This window comes from Aythya ferina (assembly GCF_964211825.1).
Source record: "Aythya ferina genome assembly, chromosome: 27".
Classification (NCBI taxonomy): Eukaryota; Metazoa; Chordata; class Aves; order Anseriformes; family Anatidae; genus Aythya; species Aythya ferina.
In genome coordinates, this window is record NC_140310.1 from 1,020,166 (window position 1) to 1,037,307 (window position 17,142).

At 41.8% G+C, this 17,142-nt stretch overlaps 2 protein-coding genes across 10 annotated transcripts in view; both read left to right on the forward strand.

Annotated features, from left to right (window-relative positions):
* AAK1 (AP2 associated kinase 1) overlaps positions 1-17,142 on the forward strand; it is an 89,408-nt gene that overhangs the window by 36,294 nt on the left and 35,972 nt on the right. For all 9 annotated transcript variants that reach the window (XM_084499688.1, XM_084499689.1, XM_084499690.1 and 6 more), the window contains exons 6-16: positions 2,815-2,936; positions 4,370-4,451; positions 6,778-6,910; positions 7,901-8,004; positions 8,957-9,036; positions 10,572-10,726; positions 10,823-11,097; positions 11,942-12,157; positions 14,122-14,351; positions 14,982-15,139; positions 15,513-15,632. In XM_084499688.1, coding sequence (XP_084355814.1) covers positions 2,815-2,936; positions 4,370-4,451; positions 6,778-6,910; positions 7,901-8,004; positions 8,957-9,036; positions 10,572-10,726; positions 10,823-11,097; positions 11,942-12,157; positions 14,122-14,351; positions 14,982-15,139; positions 15,513-15,632 — 1,675 coding nt within the window. The remainder of the gene's footprint in view (positions 1-2,814; positions 2,937-4,369; positions 4,452-6,777; positions 6,911-7,900; positions 8,005-8,956; positions 9,037-10,571; positions 10,727-10,822; positions 11,098-11,941; positions 12,158-14,121; positions 14,352-14,981; positions 15,140-15,512; positions 15,633-17,142) is intronic.
* NFU1 (NFU1 iron-sulfur cluster scaffold) overlaps positions 15,519-17,142 on the forward strand; it is a 53,578-nt gene continuing 51,954 nt past the window's right edge. The window contains exon 1 of the mRNA XM_084499700.1: positions 15,519-15,632. The gene's annotated coding sequence lies outside the window, so the exon portion shown is untranslated. The remainder of the gene's footprint in view (positions 15,633-17,142) is intronic.

Below are 17,142 nucleotides of genomic sequence, written 5' to 3' on the forward strand. Positions count from 1 at the left end.
ATAATGATTTAAACGAGTACCCCATATCTGGTGGCAGTTGTCTGCATAACTTGTTTCACATTTAACCTTGTCTTTCCTGTCTCATATCCAATAGCTCACTTTGTTTTAAAGCAGCAGCTTAGAGCTCAGCTTAGTTTTTACATCTCTGAGCTTTTCACTTCTACCTGTGATGCTTCTGCTAGTTTGAAACCATCTGGTTCCAGGAGTAGATAACTGGCTGACTTTTCTTGTAAAAGAAACACAGTGAGATACAGCAAAATCCTATGTCAATTAGCACAGAGGAGGTTGATCAAAACACCCTTCTCCTTTGCTTTCTATACTTTCTGAAATAACTAGAATGTTGTACTCTTATGCTGAGGATTTAGTTTCTTCTGTTTTCATTTTATCAGGAATCTTGCTAGTGTTGCACTTCTCTGTGGTATGACAAGACCGTTATGCTGTGCTGCTCTGATCTCTGTGCCTTCTTTATTATGCTCCTTTGTAATGTCAGGTCTTGCCCTGGTGCCACCAACAAACCTCTGCTTGGAATTCGTTTGGACAGCTCTGTTCTGTGTGATCTGTAAAATTACTCGGTCCTCTGATGGCATATCCTGGTATTGACCATGTTTAAAAAAGCAGCACATGTCAAAGTCAGTTAGTGCTCATAGATGTCATGTTGCATTCATCTTTTTGCTCTGAAATACTAAATAAGCTTTTGGAAGTATGTATTGAATAGTGCTGGGGAGAAAGAGAAACTGAAACATCTTTAGACAAACCTGTAGGTGCTGGGAAGCAGTCAGAAAGGGCAAGGGCACCTCAATTATGCAACCCTCCCAAATCACTACCTGCCCTTAGACATACCCGTCTTAGAAGTTGTGGTTATGAGAGGATGAAGTGTGTTGATTTTGCTAGTTGAGGAAAGTCTTATCCCTTGCCTGTCTATGGTTATGCAGTTTCTTTTACCACTTGGTTTTAGCACAAGTTAGCATTTGTTTCAGAGAGTGATAACGAAAACTTACTACATTTTGTAGCAGAACAGATATGTTCTTAGGTCGACTCATAGCTTTCCCTTACAGATTTTTATTTGGAGTCCAAATCTGATTTTGTATATGTCAGGCACTTTCAAGATCACAGCTGAAGTTGTAAGCACTCAGAAGTGCAGAAAATTGGACAGATTTTTCTGGGTCTTTGACTGGAAAGAGGCACCTCCGTCTTGTCTGTAACAGACAGGCTCCTCTGGCCTGGCAGCCTGTAGCAGTAATTCAGGAACTCTGCTCTGCTGCTTTAGTACTTCTTTTTTTTTTTTTTTTTTCTTCTCTGTTATTTACTGATCAAGCCTGCTTGCTGAATATTCCAGTGCTAATTTTTAATAAAGCTAGCAATGAGAAGTCATGTCAGACTTTTCAGACAAAGTGGAAGGAATCTTCTGGAAACGTTTGCAGCGTGTTTGAAGGGAATGGGGAATAACATTGTCAGTGTTGATCTGCTAGGGAGAACATCTGTGTGAAAGGGTTTGTTCAAAGCAGATGGATGGCAGAGAAGGCAAGGGGTGTTGTTTAACCCTTGGTTTTGAGCCAGCATTTTCCCCATCAGCTGCTCTAATTTGGCTGGGTTTTCTGATGCTTAAAAGGCTGACTCCTTCATTTTCTTTCCTTTTTGTAAAGATTGTCCTCGATGGGGAGGCCTATTGCAAAAAGACTTTGTTAGTGACTACTTATGCGATGCTTTTGTGGTTTTGTTTGTTTTTAATATCGAATCAGTATGTTTTCTTGTTGTATCTGAGCATTTAGCTTTGACTTAGACAATTTTTAAAGTATTTATTTTCAATATTCCCTAGAGAGAATGTGATGTTAATGCTACTGTATAGATGAGAAACTGGAATGTAGAGGTGATTTGCCAAAGCAAATAACTGATCCCAGGTTTTCCATGCCTTGTGTCAGTATCATAATATTTGGATTGCTTTCTTAGGAGAATACACAGCAGATTTTTGTTAATGCATGATTAAGGGGAAGTATTTAGGAGAAAGGCAATGACTCCACGGATTTTTAGCTACCACAGGTACTTGTTTCAGTGTACTGGTGCTTGTTTCAAACTGTCAAATAGTATTTCAAAGAACGGGGTCATATTTTCAGCATCCTGGAGGAACCTCTGCTGATGCAATCATTGTTTAGGGACTGTGGGGTATTCAATGTGATAAAAAGCAGCTGAAGTGTGAGCATAAGCTTAAGTTTGTTATAAATAAATCCCTAAGTGACAAGTGAACTGCAGGGGGAAAAAATGGAGTTGTATGCTAATTTCATGAAGTATGGAAGTGTGTGTTGTCATCCTTTAGCATCCGTTCTTCTCCACTAGACAGTGAGGGGTGTAGTTCATTATAAAGCTGTGGAGAGCTTGTACTAGCTGTCCCAAGTTCAGATTGCAGACTGTGCACTATATTGGCTGAGGGAAGTCAGGCACTGAAGACACAGAAACATGCAGTTCTTATCCTGAAGCACACAGCAGTCTTTAAAGAGTCAGAGTGATGTGTTCACAGAAAGAGAATGAAAGAGAAGGAGAAAGGAAATGTGGCAGGATGGAAGGCAGTGTTATAACTATGCTTCCATGATTTGACTTCTATTTTAGGAGGTGTGATAGTTTTGATGCATATTTTCTTTGCTGTCATGTTATGCACTTGTCTGACATGTCTGATACGTTTTCAGGCACTGAAACATCCTGGGTCATCTAAAGACATCCTGGGTCATCTAAAGAAAACAAGTGCTTTTTTATTTTATTTTTTATTTTATTTTATTTTTTGCCTAATGGAGTGTTTTTTGTATGTGTCTTCAATGCTTATAGGTTGAAAATATCCTGCTGCATGACCGTGGCCACTATGTCCTGTGTGACTTTGGAAGTGCTACTAACAAATTCCAGAACCCTCAGACAGAAGGGGTGAATGCGGTAGAGGAAGAGATCAAAAAGTAAGTGCTTTTTTTTTTTTTTTTCAGCTTGGACATAATTTGAAGGGTAATTCTTCTGTGTACAGGGACTAGATTTTACTCTTGCCTGTTGTAGCAGGTTGGATGGTGCTGCATAGAGGGACCTGCTAGAGGCCAGGGAAAGGTGAAACAATAAAGCTCAGAGCTTGATGTAATTGCCCTAGACCTGAAAGGCTGAGTATAACAATGCACGGAAGTTGCCCACCTTGATAAGATAGTGACATGCTTGGTTACATGTGGAATCTGTCTGGCTGTCTCTCATCTATCTTGGTTTCTTTGAACTGCAAACATAGCAAATGACAAAATGCCTGTCCTCCATGGGCTGCTCATGTTAAAACCCTACAGTGACATGGCCCAGTTTCTCAGCTCTCTGTAGAAAGTGGATGGATCTTGAGGTATTTAATTTGGCTCCTTTTGCCCCAGCTAGAGTGGTTACAGTGAGGTGTGCCTAGATAAGCTTTTAAAAAGGGAACTCAACTCATAGTCCAGTAGGGCCTAGGTCAGGGATGGACCTGATACCATGTCCTTGCTCTTGCTTGAGCTTTAACAGCATCTCTGCTGTGTACTTTCCAGCACTGTTAGTGCAATGCTCTGGCTAGAAAGCAGTGTGTTAGAAGTGGGTGCAAATGCTTCCTTTTTGTTGGGATTCAATTATAAGTGCATGGATTTCCTAGACGTGCTTGACTGAAGTTTTCAGAGCTCTCTTAGTATCGCTTTGCAGTCCCTTCGGAATGTCATATTTGTATGCTTATTAATAAGCCTACAAAAACTTTGCCCTTAGCAATGCTTTCTTGTGATCAAGCCAAATAGCATGGAAGGTGCTACAGCAGAAATTACAAGGTTTCTTCCTACCAGTAGGTCTGCAAGAATCTCAAACTGTCTCTATCTTTTAAAGCCCTAGTAACTTGCTAAAATGTGTCAGACTCTACTTCCAGTTTGAGCTCCAAAATAACCTTTCCTGTGTCCACAATGACTCAAATTTGGAATCCTGGAATGGAAGTCTACTTATTAGGAACCATGTATCCAGTTACAATATTTGTAGGTTGGCCAAAGCCCCAGCAGTAACAACATTGCAGAGGACATTTGACTACTGACTTTGTTAATATTCTGAATACTTGAAAGTTTCTGTTTTAGTTCTTAAAATGACTGTCCTGTTTTGTGAGTAAATTTCTTGCTGTAGAAAGGATCTTTGCTATTGCTTTGGTTTCCCAGGATGGTTTGCAGTGGTCAATGTTTTCTAGTTAGAGGCATGCAGCAGAAGCTGTTATTGATCTAAAAAAAATAAATCATTTATGTTTAATATTTGCCCTAAAACAAATAGGGAAAGAATGAATTTTGAACTATTTTAAAATGTGGGATAGTGGAAATGCTTCTGCTATCAATTTTGAACTCACTGATGGATCTTTTTTTGACAGGTACACTACGTTATCCTACAGAGCACCAGAAATGGTCAACCTGTATAGTGGCAAACTTATTACTACAAAAGCAGACATATGGGTATGTATAAAACCCAGTTAACATAAAATCAGGCTGCAGCTTGATTTCTGTATCATAATGACAGAGTAACTTTCTGGCTTGGACTAACCTAGTTTTCATAAAAGACGAGACAATTCCTGAATGAAGAGTTCCTCTGCTTGACACTTCTGATAAGTTACTGCTAACTGGGCTGGTTTGTGAATAAAACATGATTGGTTCTTTGCATGCTGTCTTACATGTGGTTCTAATATAGAGATGTATGAAATGTTAGGGTTGAACAATGCAAACCTGATTTCATGTCATAAAACAATTAAAACAGAAAATTCAGGGTCTTGTGACTTCTTGTGCCTTGGTTGGGCGGGCATGTGTAATTAATGTCACTGGTCATAAGAAGATAGAAAATGAAAAAATAGACCTTCCCCAAGAAATAACAGTATGCTTCTCCTGGACATTGTAATGCAGCTCAGTGTTGTCAAACCCAGACAAAGACCGAGCTTTTGCACTGCTGTTTCTAATGATTAGTGCAGTCTTGCTGTGGTGTTCATGTTGAAAGCAAAGTGCACCTGGATTACTGGTTAAATTACTGGATAACCTAGTAGATGGTAGGCTTGCTTTTAGTTGTGATGGAGGTGGAAAAAAGCCTGTGCTGTCTCTAGTGTAGTGGCAAGTCAGCAAAAGAGTTTTCTGTTTAAAATGCTATTTCAGAGTGTGTTTGTATAATTTCTAAAGCCCTGAGCTGGGAAATAACAGAGCGGAAGCAGTATAAGGAGAGGTTTAATGTGTCCTCAGTAATTGTGTGTCTGCATGTGCAAGAGGCAAAATTGCTGGCATGGCATCTGCTGGGAAGAGTCCTCCATCCTATCTGTGAGCTCAGCCAAGAGTCAGGAATGTAGCAGCTCCTATGGGGCTCTTGCACTGCTGAGTTCAGCAGGAGGTTTGGGGAACTGGGCCCTGTACCAGTGTTGGGTCACTTGCCTTGCTGAGACTAGAGAGGGGAGGTCAGAGCTGTAACAGTGTGAAAAGATTGTCAGGGCCTCAGAGGCAGCTAGAGGAGAACCCAGGGTTTGCACTCCTTGTGATAATGGGGAGGGGTAGAGATGCAGATGCTCAAACTGTCCTCCTCTTCCTGATGTGGAAGGAATTCTCTTCACGTGACCTGCTGAGTGTTTCCAAACAAGCATGCAGTGTTGCACACAGTGGGGCCTCAACTTTAGGGCCTATTGCTGTGGCTGTCCTGCTCGTAATCTCTCTTTCCTCAAATTTCATTGAGGTTATTTTAAACTATAGTGTCATTTAATTGTGAAATCCTATGACAAAAAATACAAGCAGATGATGAGTTGCTTAGGATTAGGAAATGTGTTCCCCCTCTCCTCTTTGGGATGGTGGCAGTATTTCATAATTAGCTGTTTGTGCAAAATTTTCATTTTATTTTCAGATAGGTGGTTCTTCTTGCTGTCAAAAGCAGCCTGGCAATAGATGGAACAATGATAGAACCTAGCAGCCTGCAGACATATCTGTATACCTCTCTGGTACACAACTATAATGGGTTGAAAGGTTGTGTGAACTGGTACAGCTTAAGCTTGGTAACCAGTATTATTTGTTTTTTGTCAGAATAAAAGTATTAAGGATGATGGATGACGTATTTTTGCTAAATGCTTTTTTTACGCTCAGTATATTCAGAATAGAAAAAAAATCTTCTGTGTAGTAACATGTACCAGTGTAAGGTTTGTGTAGATTTGGAGATCTTGCTTATAGAACCACAGAATCATAGAATATCCCGAATTCGAAGGGACCCATAAGGATCATCGACTCCAACTCCTGGCACCACACAGGTCTACCCAAAATTTTAGACCATACGACTAAGTGCACAGTCCAAACACTTATTAAATTCAGACAGGCTTAGTGCAGTGACTACTTCACTGGGGAGCCTGTTCCAGTGTGCAACCACCTTCTTGGTGAAGAACCTCTTCCTGATGTCTATCTAACCTTTATACCTGCTTCTGTTCTGTTCTTAGTACACCTCAGGCTTTGCCAGTTTAATGAGAAGGGTTGTGCTATGCACACTGCTATGTGGAACTGTGGGTTGTCTGTGGTGCTACTCATCTGATCCCCACTGCCTATGGTATCTCAGCTTAGTGAGGGAGAGCTCTTCATGTATGTATCTTCTCATATAACTATGTTTTCAGTCGACCAGAGGGATGTTAAAATGTAGGCTTGAGGTCATGCAGGACCACTGTGATTGAACAAGCTAGAGTACTTTTCATGTTATCTTCAGTGGTATTTGAGTTGTGTGATTCCCTGCTTTGCTTCAGTTTGTTAAATCACTGGCTCTGTTCTCTCTCTTTAGGCACTCGGCTGTTTGCTGTATAAGTTGTGTTACTTCACCTTGCCGTTTGGGGAGAGTCAGGTGGCAATCTGTGATGGCAATTTCACCATTCCAGATAATTCTCGGCATTCACAAGACATGCACTGCCTCATCCGTGAGTGTATCTCTGACAGTGGCATAATCTACTTCTACAGAGCTTTGAAAAATAGCATTTTGTTTTTATATTCCTTGCTCCCACAGCAAAAAAAAATTGGTGCTGCTCATCTTATACGAGACTTGTTTGCACACAGGGATGGATAAAATCATCTTCTAGTAGCTTGGGAGATCACTCTTCAAAAGCCAGTTACAACAAAGATTTCTATTTGGCTGGGCTGTAGTGAACTCTGAAAAGGAAGGAAAACAGGCAACCACTTGGTTTAAGAGTCTACAGAAACTTGCACAATAAGCCTATTTATGCAGAAACGTATTTCTCCAGTAATAAATCTGTTTGGATAAGGAGCTGAAAAGAACCACAGTGACTTAGACTAGCGATAAGAATTCGTCTTCTGTGAATTGAGAAACAGAACTGAAATGATTTATAAATAACCTACTGCCTAGAGTGAATGTGTAATTAAGGGTACAATGCATTACTCTTGGCAAAGCTGGGGCAGCTCTCTTGTTTTTAGTACAGCGTTTGATTTATTTATTTATTTATTTATTTGCTATAATCTTGTGTAGCAGAATTGGATGTGTTTTCAAAGCAGTCCGGTATTTTCTTGCCTTATGCAAAGGCAACGGTATGCCCCACTAACACACCAGGGTTGGATCAAGCTCTTTTCCCGTGTGTTCACTTGGAAATGCGGAGGTCAAAACCAACACTATTCCCTGACCAAGCAGGGTTGCTTTTCCCGCTCCTTGCTTTGAGCTTTCAATTGCAGCTATGAAATTATGCATAGCTGTGTTGGAAAATATTTCTTGGTCCATCCTGCCTGGCCATCTAGCCCCTTTCTCAGCTGACAGTAATGATCAGCTCGGTCCTCCTGACCATTGAATAGGTGCTTTGAAAGAGGCAAGGTACCCTGTTAGCATCTGCTTATGCTACAGCTGTAGCTCTGACTGCGAATCTGTTCTACTGCTCTGATGTTAACATCTTTATGTTTTAAAGGGTATATGCTTGAACCAGACCCTGATAAGAGACCTGATATTTATCAGGTCTCCTACTTTGCATTCAAATTGGCAAAGAAGGAATGCCCGGTCCAGAACGTCCAGGTGAGTAGCAAAGTAGTAGACTGATATAGGGCTATGTGTAGGGAGGCTGGGAATGACACTTGCTAAGTACTGAGGATATTGCCATATTATTCCCCTGGTCTCTAGTCAGGAGACTCTATTTCATTTTTTGTGATTAACAATGCTGTTGTTTTTTTTGTTGTTGTTGTTTGCTTGTTTGTTTTTGCTTTAAGGAGGTGTGTAAATCAGGGTTTTGATTCATATGTTGCTTATTTCTGTCTGTTTCCGATTTGCTTCCTCACCCAGTAAACAGCGTGAGGCCAACCAAGAGACCTTTTGCATGTGAACATGGAAAATTAGGCCATGCTTGTGAAACCAACTTGATTTCCAGGCAAACTCATCATAGCGTGTGTAATTTGCACTGCAGTTGGTTTTAAACATAGTGATTTTGTCTGCTGTCTGGCTGAGAACAGTCAACTTGCATTTGAACCACATCAGACCTTACACAACCATCTGCTCCTTCTTCACCTATCTTTACAGACTTCAATTGAAAAATGACAAGTTTTTTTTCAGTGTTATGTATATCTGTGACGTGAGATCTTACTTTGTTCTTTCCAGATGAGAAGAAACCTATTTTTTTTTCCATGTGTCCAGTTGGTTATTTATGATCTTTATGAACAAGGCATTGTAATTATGCTTGTTTTTATAGCTGTATTAGTAACTATTGCTGCCATTGTTCTCAGGTTATCTTGTAAAACACGCAGGATATACTATAAAGCTTTATGTTCAGATTCCACGGATAGTAGATTGTCAAAAAGCTGAACTGAATTTTTCCCTCTCCCAAACCGCAGGGGTTTGTCTTACATCCAGCATGAGGAATAGCTGCTATGGAGATCCTGCAATCTCCATGCTTCATAGTAGTGATTTTGCAAATGATTTCTGAGTGTGTTTTTTGCCCTCAAAGCGCTAAACCTAGTATTTTTGGGATCTGCAGAACTCTACAATCCCTGCTAAGCTCCCAGACCCAGTCAAAGCAAGTGAAGCTGCTGCGAAGAAGAGTCAACCCAAGGCCAGGTAACTGCATGTTTATTACACACAGTGCTCTCTTTTTACTATACGCTGTCTTTTGCTTTCTATTAGAAAAGACACTTGGTGTATTTAGCTGCTTCCTTGTGGGTTTACATTTTTACGCTGAGACAAACACTGCAGTCCCGAGGCTTCTGTTTCAATGATGTAAATATCCATTGATCTGAAAGACAGAAAATGCAGATACTGGAAATTTGCGTGCCTGAGGACAGGGGACTTGGGCAATACTCAGCATGACTCAACAGCTAGACTTTTTGTAACGAAGGCATCGCATGAACTTCTGCTGCTATCAGGCACTTAGGATGGATGACACAACAGATTCATTTAAGGCAGTAAGTACCCAAAGTACCTAAGAGCAAAGTCAGGAGAAAGACTGCAGCTATCCTGCAGTGGGCCTGGAACTGGCCCAAAAAATGCAAGTCTTCTGAAAGTCTTCTGAGAAACTGCATCAGGGACTATGGCTGTTTGAGTTTGACCCTCAGCAGATAACCTGACCCAGTAATTACTGTGTGCAATTGCTGTGATTTCTGCACGAGCCATATAATTTCTTCAGTGGTTATAGGGGGAGCCCAGGCAACCTCCATCTGAAGAGCCTAATTAGTGGAGAAACCACTGTACTGCTGTGTGGTTCTTGTCTCCTGCTGCTGGTTGTTCTGCTTATGGTATTGTAATGAGACGTATAAATTTTGTTGGACAAAACTTAAACCTTATTTTACTGCAAAGCATTACATTAGCGGGCACTCCAAAAATGGTGGTTTTTTTGTTGTTTTTTTTTTTTTGTTTGTTTGTTTTTGTTTTTGTTTTTTTTTTCAGACTCTGAAATAGGGCATCTCTTCTCCTGTTTGTCAGGCCCAGGAATTTGTTTCTTTTTATAATTGAACACGGCTACCCTTACGTTGATAGAACAACTTGATATGTAACACAGAAACATAGACACAGAAGAGGGCAATAGTACCCAGCTTCTTGGCTCTATTGCAGTCCACTGTTGGGGGACAACAAATGTTGAGCAAGGATCAGAGGAGGCCCAGTGACCTGATTCTGGGATACATGTGCTAAAGTTAAGGTATTTCTAAAGATGCCAATTCAGACAACTCTGCCCAAAGGTACCAGCTGCTCTTGAGCTGATGATGGTTACAATAAGGATGCTTATCTGAAACTCTTAAGTGGCTTTAAACAGTATGTTGTAGTAAGTATTTGAGTTGAGTGATTTTGACAAGTTCCCACAGTCCTCCAGGAGAAGATACCACAATGGGCAAAATGATAAAACTGATTGTGTTGGATTAATTGTTGTGAATGCATCCATTAAATTTTACTTTGTTTCCAGTTTTGTGGAAGGGTTGACCGGTGTATCTGGATGCATCTAACCATTTCACCTTTATCATTTTATCACCTTTACAGCTGAAGTATGGATGAGTGTTTATCCCATAATGTGTGCTGCTTGTAACAGCTGTCAGGCTAACGAGGACTGCTTTTACTGCTCCAGCTGGTGTTTTTCTCATTTTAATTGTTACGTTGTTTTGTAGGCTGACAGATCCCATTCCTACAACAGAGACGTCCATAGCACCCCGCCAGAGACCTAAAGCAGGACAGACACAACCCAACCCTGGAATTTTACCCATTCAGCCGGCCCTCACACCTAGAAAGCGACCCACAAGCCAAGCAGCAATTCAACCACAAGGTGAGACTCCTGTATGTGCAGTACCTTCCTGACAGGCACTGTGTATAGCTGTGATGTGGTGCTGATCTCTCTGATGGATCTGTTTTCTTCCGTCAGTTGCAGGGCCTGCTGCCTTGGGCAGTGGTCAGCCTTCCCTCCCTGCAAGTGTTCCCCAGCAAAAGGCAGCACCTCAACAGACTCCGGCACAGCCACAAGCCAAACAAGCTCCAGCTTCCCAGCAGGCATCACAGGCACAGCCCCAAGTCCCTTCTGCCCAGCCACAAGCCACACCTCAACACCAACAGCAGCTTTTCTTGAAGCAGCAGCTACTGCAGCAGCAGCAGCAACAGGCTGCATATTACCAGCAGCAACAGATGATGCAAGCTCAGCAGGTGAAAGAAACATGACCATGTTTGTTGCATTATTTCCTATGTTAGAGGCCTGCAGGACCACATCTTTACATTTATATCAGGTCCTCTACTTCTGTGTTTTGGGGGGTAGTTTTATACATAGTTTTTAGGTGTTTTCCAATGCATCTCCAGTTCTCCAGCAAGATTTTCCTTGCTTAAACAAGGCTGGCATTTTTAATTGTTTGTGTAGAAGGCCTTGAGATATTTTTGTCATGCACATGTATAAAACCTTAGCCAGCACTGCTTCTTTTATAGTTCAAAGTATTTCAAAGTCTTGAGGTCAGCACTTAACTGATGAGTAGAGGTGTACAATTTCTTTTCTGCTCTTTGTGATATAAGAAACCTGGCATTCCTTTTTAATGGTCAGGTCTGTTTGTGTGGTAGATAGTGGTGTTAGGGAGGCCTGTGAAAACATTGTGTGTTAGATAAATCCCATAGTGTAGGATTTGTCTAGGTAAGAGATGCATGCTTAACTGAAGTGTTTATTGCAGCACAGGTCACCACTAAAGCATATTAACGTTGGAAGCAAGGGGGTGGTGAATCTTACGGTCCTGGAGAAAGGTTTGGAATAAAAAATGGGAAAAGGAGAACACCATAGAACAGTGTTCTGGTGTGCTGTTGGAGCCCACTACAGACAGGTGTAACACAGAAAGGATCTACCATTAGACTGGCAGGCTATTTTCCACCGCTCTTCTGCAGGTGGTCTTCAATCCGTCACAACTTTTACTGCTTTGCCACTTGCAGTGGCTTTACCCAGTCCTGTGGCTTGCCCCTGAGTTCTGGCCACCCCAGTTTGCAATAAGCATCTCAACTGGTTGTTTCCCAGTTCCCAGTGATGCAGCAGGGAGCGCCAGCACAGCAGCAGCTTATGCAGAACTACTACCAGCAGCAGCAACAACAACAGCAGCAGCAGATGATGGCCCAGCAGGCAGCAATGCAGCAGAAGACAGCAGTAGCAGCAGTTCAGCAAAAGCAACAGACTCCAGCACCTCCACAGACGCAGCAAAGTGCAGCCCAGCCAACGCCACAGCAGGAACAAGTGGTAAGAGCCAGGGAGGAAGCAAACAGTATCTAATGACCTTCAGCTATGCAATATTTGAGTCCAAACTAAGGATCAATGTTTGCTTGCTTGCTTCATGAGTTGCCGCTCATTCAGGACCTAATTCATCTCTTGGGTATGCTTCTTTTGAAGTGACATCATGAATTAATTTGACTAATAAAACTCTAAGCAAGTGACCTGAGCAAAGCTGGGGAAACCTTCCTCATCTTGCTTTTTCTGTGTTGTCTTAAGGCTTTGTCATATTCAGACATGCACTTTTATATTAACTTTCAGCACTGAGCTGCTTGTTAGCAGCTGATGAGATAGGAGTTGTTGTGTTTCTGGTCTTCTTACTGATGTGCTGAATGACCTGGGGCAAGTCAGTCTGTTAAAATCTGAGTGAGTTGTCAGTAACTCTGGACAGATTTTGGATGAAGCCCATTATTGCCCTGTTCCTTTTAAGGGAGAAATGCCTGACATGTAGTACTGAAGTGCATCTCTAAAGAATTTTGCTCTGATTCACTAACACAAAAATATCCCTTTTTTTTTTTTTTATTAAATCAGTTGGACTTAAATTAGCCTCATCCCCTTCACCCCCAGAAGACTCATCATAATAGGTGCATCTGGAGACTTCTACTCCTGCACCACTAAGAAAAGTGGTGGTTGGGTCATTTTAAAAAAAATAGTAGGATATAGTCTCTAAAAGAGCAGGTTCTCTGAGCAGAAGATACCAAGTTACCTGTCAAAACCTTTTCATGCTGCAGGACTTCAGCTTAATAAGCTCTGCATTCATTTCTGTGGAGATTTTGGCACTGCCCTCTTATTTCTCAGCACCAAATGTACTGTTCCGCAGTGACCTATATATCAAGATATAAGGTGGGTGCATCAGAAGCAGTCAGGTCAGCTTGCTTCTCAGCCACACTGAATTAGTCTGCCTGAAAATGCCAGATAAAAAGCAAGGCAGCTAACCTCTTGTTTGCCTTGCCCCACTGTATTTAAGCATCACATTGGAAATGTAACTCTTTTCTCATTGCCCTCTTAGGTATTTCCAAGTTTTGCAACCATCTTCCTTGGTTGAAAATGTCCTGTGATGCTACTGAATGGGGAATAGGGAGCTCTAGTATCCAGGCAGTAGAGGTGACGTGCACAGCTTTCTGCTCTTTGCATCCAGGTTTCCCCTCTTTAAATCCCCCCGATGGCTGGATCATGCTATCTCACAGACACTAATTTTATTTTTTTAAGTTGCATCTGAAGTGATGTTGTTTATAACTAGAAAAGAGTATCAAAAGCATTTATGGATTTATGATTTTAACACAAACAAGACTGAAGTAATGAAAAGATAAAATTGGTTTGAGAAACTTCTTGAAGTTTTCAGAGGGTTTGTAGTTGGACTTGTGGTTTACACCTCAGCCAAACATGCTTGTTTTTTTTTTTTTTCTGCACATGAAAATGGCAAATGTTGCTCCCAGGGTCCTTGTGTCCTTGCTTTTTCCTGCTTGGGTAGAAAACTAAGCTTCTTGCATGATTTTTTTTGCAGAAATCATGTACTCCTTTAGGAACTGAACCCAACCACACATTATCTACCCTTCACCTTGTTCCATTCTATGTGTCTGTATAGCAAAATTTCTGCACACTATGATCTGATTTCTATGGTCTACACTGAACTTTGGCCTCGTTACCCCTGATCAAGTTTCTGAGGGCAGTTGACCTTAGGGGAGAGAGTTTTCCTCTTGTGCAACTGTGGTAATGCTGAAACTATAGACTAGCTATTGCCAGCGCTCCACCTCCCTAGTTGCTTCTTAATTGTTGTTTTGGTGTGGTATTGTTTTTTGTTGTTGTTGTTTGCTTAATTTCCCTCCAGACTATTCCTGATTTATGACTTTGAGGTCAGATCCTCCAGAAGATAGCCTTTTTTCCATCATGGCAGTTGTTCACAAAGATCATAACCATTTTGCTTTCTGTCCTAGATGCAGGCGCAAATAAGGCAACAACAAAAACCTCAAACCACACCACCTACAGCAGTTCAGGGGCAGAAGCTGGGTTCTCTCACCCCTCCATCCTCCCCCAAGACACAGCGTGCAGGACACAGGAGGATTCTGAGTGATGTGACCCACAGTGCTGTTTTTGGGGTCCCAGCAAGCAAGTCTACCCAGCTCCTGCAGGCAGCTGCTGCTGAAGCCAGTCTCAACAAGTCCAAGTAGGTGGCTGCTCAGTTGGTATCAAAGGTGGGGGGTACATGAGGCTCTTTGGGGACTTCCTGGGCTCAGCTCTGAGGTGAAGGTAGACAGCAAACTCTGCAGTACAAGTCTTCGCATTCCCAAGACCACAGTGTAGGGCTTGGCAGAAAGTCACAGAAAATCTTCCTCAAGGGCAGAAGTCCTCCTGAGTGTTTCTGCTCTCACAAAAGGCATAAGCAAATGGGGCCTTCAAGTGGATTACAAAAGTTCATGCTTCAGTTGTTCCACCAGTAACCCTGGTGCATGCTTCATGCATGCTGCATAGCACCAGACCTTCTGCAGGAGCATTTGATACTTGTTCTTATAGTATCTACAGGCAGGAAGCCTCCACATGGACATTGCAGAAAATTGTTTTGCATGGAATGCTTATGATGCTTGTTTTAATCTTTGACATCAGCATGCTGAAACAGATTACAAATAGATAAGGCTTGCTGGTCCTAGTGTTCTGGGTATGCAAGTACAATACCTTACACTGAGTGCTTTAAGTAGCAAGTAATTATAATGCAATAGCTTGGACTAGGCTCATAGCGCTGGCCAGAGAGTTTCAGATGGATTATTAATGACTGTTTGGTTGGGATGATCACATCCAGATCTGCTTCCACTACGCCCTCGGGTTCCCCAAGGACCTCACAGCAGAATGTCTATAACCCACCTGATGTCTCTACATGGAATCCATTTGATGATGATAACTTCTCCAAACTCACAGCTGAGGAGCTGCTGAATAAGGACTTTGCAAAGTTGGGTGATGGTAAGTTCATGGAGGTAGTTTAATGCCAGCCTGCTCTCGAAATGGAAAGTGGCATGGAATGATGCTTTGTCAGATGCCGCTGGGGTGCTCCCATGTTGTCACTGTCTGCTGTACCTGTACAAGCTAAATCCTTCCAATGTTCTGTCTCAGCCCCTGTCCTCTGTGATCCTCAAAGGGAGAGGTACTAACTGCTCTTACTGTGGCCTTGATCAGTTGGTTGTAGAAGCTACAGTATAAATTCTACTTGATCTGCAAGTAATGATTTACAGGAAAGGTCTAAAGTCAGAAACTGAAATAGCTTCTTAAAAGTATAGGTAAGTAAACAACATTTGGAATGGAAGTTTTTCCCCTAAAACTGCGTCTGGCATTTCAGGAAAAGCTCCAGAAAAGATGGGAAGTTCCACAGAGAACTTGATTCTGGGTTTCCAGCCGGCTTCTTCTGCAACTCAGCCAGATGCATTTGGTGGCCCTTCTACCTTCACTGCTGGAACAGGTGAGTTGGAGTATGTTCTGTAGGGCAATGCCTTGGACAGCACTGCTGAAAAGTGGCAATTCCGTGTCATATCTTCTTTGAAAGGAGGTAAAACTGATACAAAGTGAACTGGGTCTTGGCACTGAGAACTTCAGGATAGGGTTGTCTCCTCAGCAAACAAGGGCACATAGACTTGTCACAGTTCAGTAGTGGAGTAAGGATGCATCATCTATAGGCAGAAGTGGAGCTTTTGATGAGGTAAGAAACTTAGTGAACCTTTGAAGTTCACAAGAAAGCTACGTACATTGAAGCACCACATGGCTCGCTACTGGGAGTAAAATGTGCAGTGTGCAATAAGGGGCTTGGACTCAGATGTTGCTCAGACATTGTGGAGTATCTTCCTTGCCTACCAATGTTAGGCTGTATGGAGCAAGAATAATAGTATCTCTGCCACAGAATGAAGAGAATAACAGAAGCTGGAGTGAGCAGGAAAAATCCTTAGAGTAGAGCAGTTTGTCTCATAATCAACATGGTAAATGGTGAAGGCAAGCACAGTAGTAGCAAGCTGCTTAGAGCAGCCCTAAGTGCTCTCCTGTCTCATGCAGCCATTTTCACCAGTGAAAAATGCAACCATTTGATACTTCCTCACCAAAGCAGACCAACTGCTGGCAAAAGAATCCCTGGGAAGTGACTGAAGAATCGTGGAAGTCTTCTTCAAGGGACAAGAAGACACAAATCCATTTACGTTTGCTTCTGTACGTGTTGACAGATTTAGAGAAGCTTATAACTGAGTTTGGTAGTATTGGCTCTTACCTGAGAGTTTAGTAGTTCAAGTCCACAATGCAAGAGCACTCTAGGCAGTTGCTCTGAGTTTTTTCCAGTTCACTGTCCTGTGAACAGTTTTTATGATGTTCTGTCAACCTTCTTAGAGTGATGCTGAGTAACAGCAGCCCTGGATTCAGCTGTAACATGCTTTCTGCAAAGTTTGAGAAGCACCCACACATTCTGGGCTTTCTGGATCTTGTAGTACATTCAATTCTTCTAGTAGTTATCTTTAAAATTTGCCCCTTGACTCTCCTGTCCTGTAGTCTGATATAGAAAGGTGCTTTGGAAATTCAGTGCTGGCACTAGGATGGACACTTCTAGCCCTTTTCATTTTCTTTCCTCTTAAATACAAGCCTGTCTAAGCCTCTCTGATGCTAGATGCTGTATCTCATTTCAGACAAAAAAAAGGCCTAACAAGGGGGCTGGTCTTTTGTCAAGGTATTTCCTTTTTTTGTTCTCCTATAAATCAAGATAATGGTACTTTCCTTTCCAGGAATGTTTTGAGATCTGTTGGTTAAACTGTGTTGGAGATCTATATGTTAATATTTATGTTAATATTTTTTTGTTGTTTTTTTCCTTTTCTCTAGCAACATAAACTTGTTCTGAGTGTGTTGTCATGCCACAGCTTGGACTCTGTAATATTGAGCTGTGTCTCAGAGTTAAGATTGATCCTTTCTGCTTTTCTCTCTTCCCTGTTTCACTTTGC